The sequence below is a fragment of the Otolemur garnettii genome, unplaced genomic scaffold (genome assembly GCF_000181295.1).
Source record: "Otolemur garnettii isolate 467f Iridium unplaced genomic scaffold, OtoGar3 scaffold00043, whole genome shotgun sequence".
Classification (NCBI taxonomy): Eukaryota; Metazoa; Chordata; class Mammalia; order Primates; family Galagidae; genus Otolemur; species Otolemur garnettii.
The window spans coordinates 8538087-8550098 of record NW_003852438.1 but is presented as its reverse complement, the minus strand read 5'-3'; the positions used below and the strand labels follow the sequence as shown (position 1 = coordinate 8550098).

Here is a 12012-nt window from a genome sequence, read left to right as displayed (position 1 = left end):
GGCTGGGGATCCGAACCCGCCACCTTAGGTGTATGTGGCTGGCGCCTTAGCCGGTTGAGCTATAGGTGCCGAGCCAGGCATCAGTACTTTAAATAAGCGTCACTGTGTTAATCTGAAAAGTCATTGGTTTGCCGCTCCTGCAACTGTCTTACAACAGCTGTTTTCCAGCACTGTCATACTGCAATAGTTGACGGGAGAGCACCACTGCAGTGCAGACTGAGTGTTTCAGTGTTACTATTCATCCTGAATGTTAGCTTTCAAAGACTTCCAGAGAGCTCAGTCATTAAAAGCTGTGCCACCTGAATCTTGTGACCCTGAGAAATAAATAGGGTAGAAAAGATTCACATGCTCAATGCTAAATTCACTGTTTAGCTAGCTCTACATAAGCCACTTAAACCCCAATATCTACAATCAAAGTAAACATTTTCATTTTGATAATTTTAAAATATGGTCTGTATAAGCAATAAATAATTTCCTCTCAATTTTCTTTTGTGCTTTGAGTTTACCTATTATACTTAAGCCAGAAGTTTATTGAGGAATTTTTTTTTTTTTTTTTGGTCACAGTTTGGCCAGGGCTGGGTTTGAACCCACCACCCTCGGTATATGGGGCCAGCACCCTACCCACTGACACTGCCCTATTCAGGAATTTTAGAGTAGCCTATAGGCCCTATAGGCCCTATAGGCCACAGACACTGCCCTATTCAGGAATTTTAGAGTAGCCATTTATAGAATAAGGTTGAGCCATTCTTGAGCATTAAAAGCTCCAAATAACTGACATATCCTTTAATTTTGTTTCCACAGAATCATCCTGATGTTGCAAACAAATTGGCTACTTGTCCCTTCAATGCTCGCCACCAGGTTCCTCGGGCCGAAATCAGTCATCATATCTCAAGCTGTGATGACAAAAGTTGTATTGAGCAAGATGTTGGTAAGAATGACTAGCTAAAATGCTTCAGTACTAGAGGTTAGCCCCTTCATATTTGTATTATGCTACACTGTTAGCTGGATTTTTGACTCTGATCTTTTCAGAACCCTTTGCCACCTTTGAGATTTTTTTTTTTTTTTTTTTGAGACAGCCTCAATTTGTTGCCATTGGTGGAGTGCATGGCATGATAGTTCATAACAACCTCAAACTCTTAGGCTCAAGTGATTCTCTTGCTTCAGCCTCTCAAGTAGCTAGGACTACAGGCACCTGCCATAGTACCCAGGAGAGAGCCATTTCATTGTTACTCAGGCCTGGTCTTGAACTCCTGAGCTCAGGCGATCCACCCACCTCAGCCTCACAGAGTGCAAAGATTACAGGCCACCTTTAAGATTTTTAATTTATAGCAGCAATAGATTATCAGATTATGTGTCAGACTGCTTTCTCTTCTGAACAGCCTGATTGATTTTACTGATGAGTCACCTAAAAATAAAAATCCTCCTATTGCTATAAATACTGTAAATATCTTTGTTTCTCCTTCTCTGTCTTCTGTCAACAAAGAGATAAGATTCCTCTGGGTATAGGGCCAGGTGCAAAGGCTTATGCCTGTAATCCTAGTACTCTGGGAGGCCAATTTGGGTGGATTGCCTGAGCAAGAGCAAGACCCCATCTCTAAAAATAGCCAGGTATTGTGGTGGGCGCCTTTAGTCCCAGCTACTCAGGAGGCTGAGGCAAGAGAATCCCTTGAGGCCAAGAATTTGAGGTTGCTGTGATCTGTGATGTCGTGGCACTTACTGAGGGTGACCAAGTGAGACTCTATATCTCAAAAAAAAAAGATTTCCTCTGTGTAGCTTTTATATTAGCTGTTTTTCAGAAACAAACAAAGACCCATTTGGCTACCCTACAAGCTTTTAAACTACTAACTCCTTTAAACATTATAACTTGGCAATGTCCCCTTCTTATGTCAAATCTCTGTTGTCTTATAGTCAACCAAACCAGGAACCTTGGACAAGAGACCCTGGCTGAGAGCACATGGAAGTGTCCTCCTTGTGATGAAGACTGGGATAAAGGTGAAAAGATGAAAGCCTTTACATCTTTTTCTTCACAGTGTCTAAATCTCAAGTCATTTGCTTAAGACAGAAGGAAGATTTTCCTTTTTTATGAACATATCATGTTGTTTGGAATGCCTTCTTATTTTTATTGGGCCCCAAAACGAGCACATTTGTACTGCTGTGCAGACACGTGGAACAGCCAATCCCTCTTGATTGGAAAAAGCACTTCTTTACATCTGTTTTTTTCCATAAATTGTGTTGTACCATCTGTGTTTGATTGTTACTAGGCACATTTATTATTATTTATGTTGCTTGTGTTTATATCCTTCAATTAAATTCCTGCTACTGTGTCACTTAGGACGGTACTTGATCAATTTGTACTTGCTTTTCTAAACTTAGGTGTATTATTGCCCATCTTAACAAATTCATCTGACATGAACTTGTGTCTTATTATGTAGTAACATAAACTATGTTTTGCTTCCTTTGGCAGACTTGTGGGAACAGACCAGCACCCCATTTGTCTGGGGTACAGCCAACTACTGTGGCAACAACAGGTAAATTAAAAGGTCTCATTCCCAGCACTGCTTCCTAATATCAAAGTGTTCTGTTAACAAAAAAAAAAAAGCCATCAAAGCATGAATTATTTTCTTGATGATGTGCCTTGGTAGTATCTTAGTCTGAATATTGTTTTGATGGGATTTTTTAATTTATTCCTTGATTCAGAAAAAGATCACATGCTTTATGCTAATCACTGAACATGCAAAACTACTGCCTTTTAGTCTACCAAAAGAAACAGTGGCACCAAACATTTTTGTGTTGGGTTTTTTGCTAAGTTTACATTATTCTAATGGTTTGAAAAAATTCTCTAGGTATACACTTGGATCATTTTTACTCTAGGTAACTAATGTTTGAGGAAAATCTAGACTTAAAAGTTCTTTATTTTGGTGGTGCCTGTGGCTCAAAAGAGTAGGGCGCTGGCCCCATATCTTAGAGGTGGTGGGTTCAAACCCAGCCCCTGGCCAAAAACTGCAAAAAAAAAAGTTCTTTATTTCAGGCTCAGTGCCTATAGCTCAATGGCTAGAGCTCCAGCCCCATACACTGGGGCTGGTAGGTTCACACCCAGCCCAGGCCTGCCAAACACAATGACAACTACAAAAAAAAAAAAAGCCAGGCATTATGCCGGGCACCTGTAGTACCAGCTACTTGGGAGGCTGAGGCAAGAGAATTGCTTAAGCCCAAATGTTTGAGGTTGCTGTAAGCTGTGATGCCATGGCACTCTACCAAGGGCAACATAGACTCTGTCTCAAACAAAAAAAAAGTTCTTTATTTCAGCCAGGCACAGTGGCTCATACTTGTAATAGCCTAGGAGTTTAAGACCGGCCTGGTCCATATAGCAAGACCTTATCTCTTTAAAAAATTTTAAAAAATTATTTCCGATTAGGAAATCAGAATACCTATTAGGAAAGAAAATGAATTTATTCCTGCTGATTTTATATCTAATTTAAAGCTATAGGATTTCTAACAAGAAAAAAATGTTTTTATAAAGAAAAAAAATTTATTTTTGGGGGGGCGGGGACAGAATGTAAATTCTGTCTCCCAGGCTAGCGTGCTTGGTGTCAACCTTACTCCCAGCAACCTCAAACCCCTAGGCTCAAGCAATCTTCCTACCTCAGCCTCCCTAGTAGTTAGGACTATAGGCTTGCACTGCAACACCCAGCTAATATTTTCTACTTTTGATAGAGACAAGGTCTCTCTCTTGCTCAGACTGCTCTTGAAACTCCTGGCCTCAAGGGATCCTTCCACTTCAGCCTTCCAAGGTGCTAGGATTACAGGTAATGAGCCACTACACACAGCCTAAAGAAAATTTTTTAACAATTATAAGATTTTTCTGGCTGGGTGCAGTGGCTCATGCCTGTAGTCCTAGCATTCTGGGAGTCCAAGGCAGGTGGATTGTATGCACTCAGGAGTTGGAGACCAGCCTAACAAGAGAAAGACCCCATCTGTAAAAATAGCCGGGCATTGTGGTGGATGCCTATAGTCCCAGCTACTTGGGAGGCTGAGGCAAGAGGATCGCTTGAGCCCAAAACTTTGAGGTTGCTATGAGCTATGATGCCATGGGACTCTACTGAGTGTGACAAAGTGAGACTCTATCTCCAAAAAATATATATATAAGATTTCTCATTAACACCAAGACAAACCTTGTAAGATCAAGTTTCAAACCCAAATGAGAATATTTCTGGATTAGAAAATGAAGGAATAGGGTGCCGCCTGTGGCTCAGTGGATAAGGCGCTGGCCCCATATACCTAGGGTGGTGGGTTCAAACCCAGCCACAGCTAAACTGCAATGAAAAATAGCCAGGTGTTGTGACAGGTGCCTATAGTCCCAGCTACTCGGGAGGCTGAGGCAAGAGAATTGCCTAAGCCCAGGAGTTGGAGGTTACTGCGAGCTGTGACACCACAGCACTCTCCCGAGGGCAACAAAGTGAAACCCTGTCTCAAAAAAAAGAAAAGAAAGAAAATGAAGGAATAAGATCCTATCCTTCATTTTTTTTTTACAGAGTACTCATCAGCTTTTTTATTTCTCAGCTACTGAAGTCCATTAATAATTTTAAGTGTATACCTTTTACGTGCACTAACATAGAAAAATGTAAAGATGAATTCCATTAGTTACAACTTTAATTTTAATTCTGAAATTTGCTGCTTTTAGTTTGATGGTGTTGGTATTTTATTTTATTCTTAATGTTTATTGAGTGAGTTGATGAGCCTGTCATACAGCTGAACAGTAGATGGCATTGCTGTTTATCTCAATTTCTGGAAAATGAAAGAAGTTAGACCCATCTTAATGTCTGTACAGAATGGGAACTTTCTGGAGAAATGATAATCATTCTAATTGCAGAATGTTTTTGATGGAAATGTGTTTACATTTCACATGAATGTAGGTGGTTGTTTTCCTCCAAATTACAAAAAACACATTGTGATTATCTTGTATGTGCCTGTCTGAAGAATACAGATCTGCTGACATAGCCAAATTCGTCTTTCTTTTTGCAGCCCTGCAAGCAACATAGTCATGGAACGTAAGAGTAACCTGGCTTCAGGCATGCGAGTTCCCAAATCTTTGCCATATGTTCTGCCATGGAAAAACAGTAAGTGGAATAGATGCAAAATGCTTTTACTCTTTTCATTGTGCTAAATACAGTTGGTCTTAATTATTCAGACATGTTCAGTCTGAACTTAGACTTGCAGGACATTGAAGGCGAATGCCTTCTTAAGTTTTGTGCCTTAGGCATCTCCCTCCTAGCCCTAGTTTGGAAGAAGAAATTATGAACAGGAAAACGCAAGACCAGAGAAGCCAAAGGAATATTTTCAAAACAGGGTGACCACTGATAGCAAATGCCATGATTAAATCTGGGGACTAGTATAAAGGCTGTTAATTTTGGCTAGGGGAAGCCAGGCATAGTGGCTCACCCCTATAATCCAGCACTTTGTGAGGCCAAGGTGGGCAGATCGCCTAAGCTCACAAGTTCCAGATCAGCCTGAGCTAGAGCAAGACCCCATCTCTAAAAATAGCCAGGCGTTGTGGTGGGTGCCTATAGTCCCAGCTACTGAGGAGGCTGAGACAAGAACATCACTTTACCCCAAGAGTTGGAGGTTGCTGTGAGCTATGATGCCAGGGCACTTTACCAGGGGCAACAAAGTAAGGCTCTGTCTCAACAACAAAAAGAAATGTTGGCTAGGGGAAAATCATCTCTAATGTTTTTCAAGGTAAATATCAGTAGAGAATTAGGATCTGAAATTGGATTGCAGGGGCCTAGGAGAAAGTGAAAGTAATAAGTCATAAGAACCAGTATAAAGAATGGTACTTAGATGTCTTCCCTAGACATCAGAAGCCATGCTAGGTAAATAGGTACTAAATTTATATTATACTATCGTAATAGAGAAATTTCCACATAGAGAATTCCCAAAATAATTATCATTTTTATTTAATACAGACTTCTTGCCCTAATTGTGGCCCTCAAATTCAGATTCCCTTCAGTCTTTGCTTTTGTTTGAGCTAATTTTTAGGTGGCTAGAATATTCCCTTTAAAACATTTCTCTTTAGATACATGCATTTCCCAAAAAATGAGGCCACTAAATTATATGCTGAGAGACTTGATAAGTGAAGAACTGTTTTCTTTTCCCATGTTCGTGAATGGAATCTGATCACTAATTTTAAATTTTACTTTCTATTATAATTCAGTATACCCCAGAAATAAGTCATTGTGTTCAGTAAGAATAGGGAATGGAGTGAATTTCAGTTGACATGATTTATTTATTTTGAAATATTTCTACTCATAGATGGAAATGCACAGTAACTGAATATCTCATCAAGTAAGTATTTCAGTTTTATTTAGCTGTCTCTTCAGATGGTAGCAAGATTTAACTGGACATAAAACAATTTGGGTCCAATTTTCTTTCAGATTATGGTACCAAATTAAAGCTTTGTGTGTGCATGTGTTTTTTAAGTATATAGCCTCTGTTATGGCTTTACACACTAATGAATAGGCATTTACTGGTTAAATTAGAATTCTTTTAACATGCCAAGTTGTTTTCCCTAACATTAGTACACATTGCTTTTTCTTTTTTTTATCTAAGTTTCATTCTAGATCTATCACGCCTCTTTTAATGGACTGAGATTAATCAGACAGCTGTGCTTCACTGCTCTGCAATTCATTCCCTGTGCAATACAGTTTAAGGCTCATCAAAAAATTCATACTCTTTTTCATGGGCACTTAAAAGTTTTGGGCCTCTAAGAGTCTTAATATTGTTGCTCTTATCTGAATATTTGACTTAGCAGAAACTCACAAAATCTGTATGGGGAAACCAAAATCTCTCCCTTTTCACAGATGAAGCCTTTACTTTAAGCTACTATATATGCCCATAGCAGAGCCAAATGTAATGTTTCAACTGTTGTCTTAGCTCAGATCGCCCAGCCACATTGTACTTGGCAAAGGGGATATTATAAAGGCTGGAATGGTATTATATCCCAACTGTCTTGCCGATAGTAGGCCTTCAGTGAATATTTACTGAATTAATGAATAATTGGTCTGTTGTCTTCCAGTCCATTCACTGTCTCTAGACAGTGAAATAGATGAATCAGTGAGTTAGGCTTCATTTTGTAAGCTTCATTTTGTACCAAAACTGATACTACTTCTTATAAGCCAAAAAGAAATGCTAAAAGTGAACATCACTTACCTATGGACAATAATATTTAACAGTTGCATCTAGGTTACAGGCCATTTTCCTTGGAAGGTTCAGACATCAAATTGTTTTATACATTTGGAAACCAGAAAATGGGATTTGGCCCCAGAAGGAAAAGAGACACAATAGCACTGGGTGCATCAGAAAAGCATGCATTTGGCATGATGACTTGCTTCTTAGTCCCATCTGTTCGGGAGACGGAGGCAGAAGGATCACTTGATCTGAGGAGTTAAGGTTATAGTGCTCTGTGATTGTACTTGGGAATAGCCACTGCATTCCATCCTGGGCAATGTAGACTGTGTGTTCTCTGGGGTGGGGAAGAATTAAAAAGAAAGAAAGGAAAGCCTACATTGAACAGAACTGGGTAAATCATGAACTTTAAGTTCCCTACTGATGTACTGCATAAGACATTTAGTGATCACACTGTATGGATAGCTATCTAATAAGGATGGCTCCTCTAAGGTAAAAACCTAGGAGAAACTTTTATCTCTGTAACTTAGACCAGAACAGACATTTCCTACCCTTGGAACTTAACTCTTTGCTGTTAAACTTTTTATATACTAAGGAATTAGGAAAAAGAAAATTATCCTATATAAGAAAAGAATCCTTAAGTAGGGTGATGCCTGTGGCTCAGTGAGTAGGGCACTGGCCCCATATAACAAGGGTGGTGGGTTCAAGCCCACCCCTGGCCAAATTGCAACAGAAAAAATAGCCAGGCGCTGTGGTGGGCACCTGTAGTCCCAGCTACTTTGGAAGGCTGAGGCAAGAAAATTACCTAAGCCCAAGAGCTGGAAGTGGATGTGAACTGTGACACCTTCACACTCTACTGAGGGCAACAAAGTGAGACTCTGTCTTATTCTCTTAATTACAATTAAGATCTTTTTGTTTTTGTTGTTTTTTGAATACCTGTTACAGAATTCTCTAGCTTCTTTGGAAGGATGCAAAAGAAATAGAATTAGTTGGGTGTCATGGCTCACCACACCTGTAGTCCCAGCTACTCAGGAGGCTAAAACAGGAGGATCACTTATGCCCAGGAATTTGAGGTTGCAGTGAGCTATGAGCTGTGATACTCCATTGCATTATGGACCTGGGTGACTAAAAGATCCCTTCTCAAAAAAAGAAAAAAAAAGGAAATGGAAGATATGACTTATGAATTATTTTTAATGTATATAAGTTAAGAGTTTCTTTGCATAGGATTTAATGTGCTTGATCCCATTTATGTTTTTATAAACAACTCCACTTTTTACTAGACAAGTACCTCAAAAGCAGGTAATACATTAATTTTTGTCTACTGATGTGCTTTGTAAAAGTTAAAAAAAATATATTGTAGAATTAATAAGTAAATGGAGTACATAAAAAAGGATCAAGATAGATTTATTGGAATTAATTCAGAATTGTCTGAATGAGTCAATTGCCTGGGTAGTCAGTTCTGATGTTCTCTCTTGAAACTGTTGACACAAGAAGTGTACATTGACAGCTGTATGGAATGTTTTTAATTCAATTAACAAGTGTCTGTGTGTTCAGTGGTACTAAAAAGCTAAGGGTCGAGAGGTACCTACTGTTCTGCCATTAACAACACCAGCCCAGAGGATGGCAAGTTAGAATCCGACCCCAGCCAAACTGCAATAAAGAATAGCTGGGTGTTGTGGCAGACACCTTTCGTCCCAGTTACTCGGGAGGCTGAGGCAAGAGAATCGCTTAAGCCCAGGAGTTGGAGGTTGCTGTGAGCTGTGACGCCATGGCGCCCTACTGAAGGCGATAAAGTGAGACTCTTATGTTTAAAAAAAAAAAAAAAAAACCAACACCAGACCCCTCCAACAGACCAAAAAAAATTGTGTTGTAGTTGTGTGGCCCATTGTCAAATGTAGTTGGTGCTTTTGTCATTGAAAAAAACTAAGAACTTTCTCCCCCCCTTTTCTTTGCAGATGGCAGATCCTAGAAGATTCTTACTTAATTCCTGCTACCAGTGGGTTCTTCATTTTTCTCCTAATCCAATTACATATAGAATGATAAACAATCTGTGACTTTCAAACTGACAAGTACCTTTTTTTCTGCCCCCCTCTGAGTCCTCATTTGATGCAAGAACCCTTATACTCAGAAGCTTTTAAATAAACCGTCAATATAGATAGCTTAATAGTTTGGTTAAGTACCTGCAGCCGTAGGATCGGAAATCGCAACCAATTCCACATTAATGAACCATAGTGATTTAACGTTATCTTAAAGGGTCCAGCTAAGGTAGACAGGAAACTTGGGTTGGAAAAAGTAATTGTATATTTATGTTCTCTGACAGACATGGGTCAAATTCTTTTTAGCACTTATAGAAATGGACATTTTCTAATTGATGCATCTGTTTATCTAGCATCTCTAAGATGTTAATCACTTTATATAGCAAAATGCCCCTTATTTAGAATCTTTAGAACATTGTGCTCCCTGACCATTTCCTACCTAGGATAGGTTTGTTTTTATTTATCTTCCCACACTCAAGCTAGAAATTGTACTAGCTATCAAACCAAGTGTGGATTATATAGGGATAAAGATTGGAACAGAGGGGAGGAACAAGTGTACATGTGGACAGTAGATGGGCTTTCTGCCTGTGTGTGAAATTTGATTAAGCTTCAAAGCTTAAGTGTGTGAAGGCCCTGCTGACTACCCTGGGATATGTGTCTAACAAGTGAGATTTCTGAAATACCCAAGGCTCTGGCTATTCTAGCATTTCCTGGGCGGTTAAAAGGAGACTTTATAATCTCCCCAGACCAGTTTTCTGTTTATTTGGATTATTTTTGGTTTTTTGTTTGATTGTTTTCAGGTTTGGTTTGGCTTTAAATGTCTAATAGGGATGGGAGAGACTTGAGATCTAATATAGAGAGAGACATGGATGAAACATACTAACAAATATTTTCCAAGAACTCTCCAGCATTGTTTGCAGGTGACAGATAAGAAAGGGGAGTAAGCTCCTGTGGAATGCCTCCTTCTGAGAGTTTAACACAAAAAGGATTCTCCCCCTAATAAAGCAGAGTTGTCTATTTAATTCCAAGCTCTACAAACAAATTCAAGAATAAGCCCCAGTACAATAGTATTTCTACTTCTAGCTGTATAATCTTAAGTAAATAACTAAACTGTTCCTTATGGAAAAGGTGGTACTATATGAGGGAAAACCTCACTCATGTGGCCCCTAATTCTGGTCATTTATGTGTATGTATCAGTCAACATCTCACAACAATTTAACTTTTATTTTATAATAGTCATTACTAGAAAATACTAATTTTGGTGATAGACTCCTACCTAGTTTAGTGAAAAGAAGTATTGGTATGAATCCCCTTGCAAAGAATTACCTACTTGAATGCAACTCAACAAAGAAATTAAGTAGAAAATAGTTACTCTGTATTTTTTAAATATCTAAAGGTTCTAGGTAAACTAACATCTATCATTTGTAAAAATTATAAGTGGGGTGGCAGCACCTGTGGCTCAAAGGAGTAGGGCACCGGCCCCGTATGCCGGAGGTGGCGGGTTCAAACCCAGCCCTGGCCAAAATCTACCAAAAAAAAAAATTATAAGTGATGCTTAGCTCTTCTGGTAGCTATACCTGAGCTAAACAGGGAGCGTATTGGGATTTAATTTCAAATAATGTATTGCAGTACACTTTATTGATAAGGCAGAACAGTAGTTGCTTATGATAGTCTCTATTATTTTAGGGAGGCCTCTCTTTGCTCATAACTGCTGGAACTTAATCATAGAACATCTGATCTTTTAGAGTATGAGTAGCACTCACTATAGAAGAATGCCTACTTGACTTAATTTTGTTCACAAAATAGACAAATTCTGTTTCTTTGGTAAACTAAGGATTAACACCACCAATTTGTCAGTTCACCAGCTTTAATAATCTGTTTAGGATTTTTACTGGACCTAGGATTAACATGTATCCATTTAGTTTGCTGGAGATTTTTACAGATTCCCAAAAACTAGTACAAAGAAATGACTAAAGATCTCTACTACTTCTGTCAGAAATTGGGAGAGGAAGACCCAATTTTCTTTGGGACCTTCTTTTTCAGAGGAAAACCTATCATTTGGAATGTGGACAGTGTAAGGTACAGTTAAATATGTATTCTGCCTCAGTTTCAGTTAAAGACAAGTGTTATGGTTAAAGATTAAGTGCAGAGATGTTTCCAGAGCTTAGCCCAAAGAGCTAAGCTTGAGTCCTGCATTTTAGTCTTATTCAGGGTTTCTATACTATACTTCAAGGGGCTGCTTCACTTTTGGAAAGATTGTCTTTCTCTATCGGGGTTCCAGAAGTGTCCAGTTGTGACTGCACATGCTCCCACCAAGAATAAACAAATGCAGGTGATAAGTGATGCTTAAACTCTCCTACCTGAGCTAAACAGAGAAAGAATTTGGATTTAATTTCAAATAACATACTGCAGTATCCTTTATTGATAAGACAGAACAGTGGCTGCTTGTGTTAGTCTCTCAGACAAAATATAAATAGTAAATACTCTACTGGCTTTCTCAGATTGCTTTCATTGTATTTTTCACCATAGTAAGCTCCCAAATGGGCGGAAACTGAAGATAATATTATACTTATTTTTACTGTTTTTTTAAAGCGGCAGATTATAAAAATCAAGGCAGTTTGTATGCCATGTTTTAAATGATCACAGCTGGACTGGACTTGGGAAAAAGAGACCTTTAAGAAAATGCACGTTTTCATATGCCAATTCAATGAGTAAAATAAGGGAAAACTACCTAAATTCCATGAGAAAAATACTGTAGAAACTGCTCATTCTTTTTTTTTTTTTTTTTTTTTTT

At 38.7% G+C, this 12012-nt stretch overlaps 1 protein-coding gene across 1 annotated transcript in view; it reads left to right on the top strand.

Annotated features, from left to right (window-relative positions):
- The window catches only part of GTSF1 (gametocyte specific factor 1), a 17683-nt gene extending 8337 nt beyond the window's left edge, over positions 1-9346 (top strand). The window contains exons 4-9 of the mRNA XM_003790464.1: positions 802-928; positions 1909-1992; positions 2465-2528; positions 5023-5117; positions 6310-6342; positions 9138-9346. Coding sequence (XP_003790512.1) covers positions 802-928; positions 1909-1992; positions 2465-2528; positions 5023-5117; positions 6310-6326 — 387 coding nt within the window. The 3' untranslated portion in view covers positions 6327-6342; positions 9138-9346. The remainder of the gene's footprint in view (positions 1-801; positions 929-1908; positions 1993-2464; positions 2529-5022; positions 5118-6309; positions 6343-9137) is intronic.
- Positions 9347-12012: the final 2666 nt, after the last annotated feature.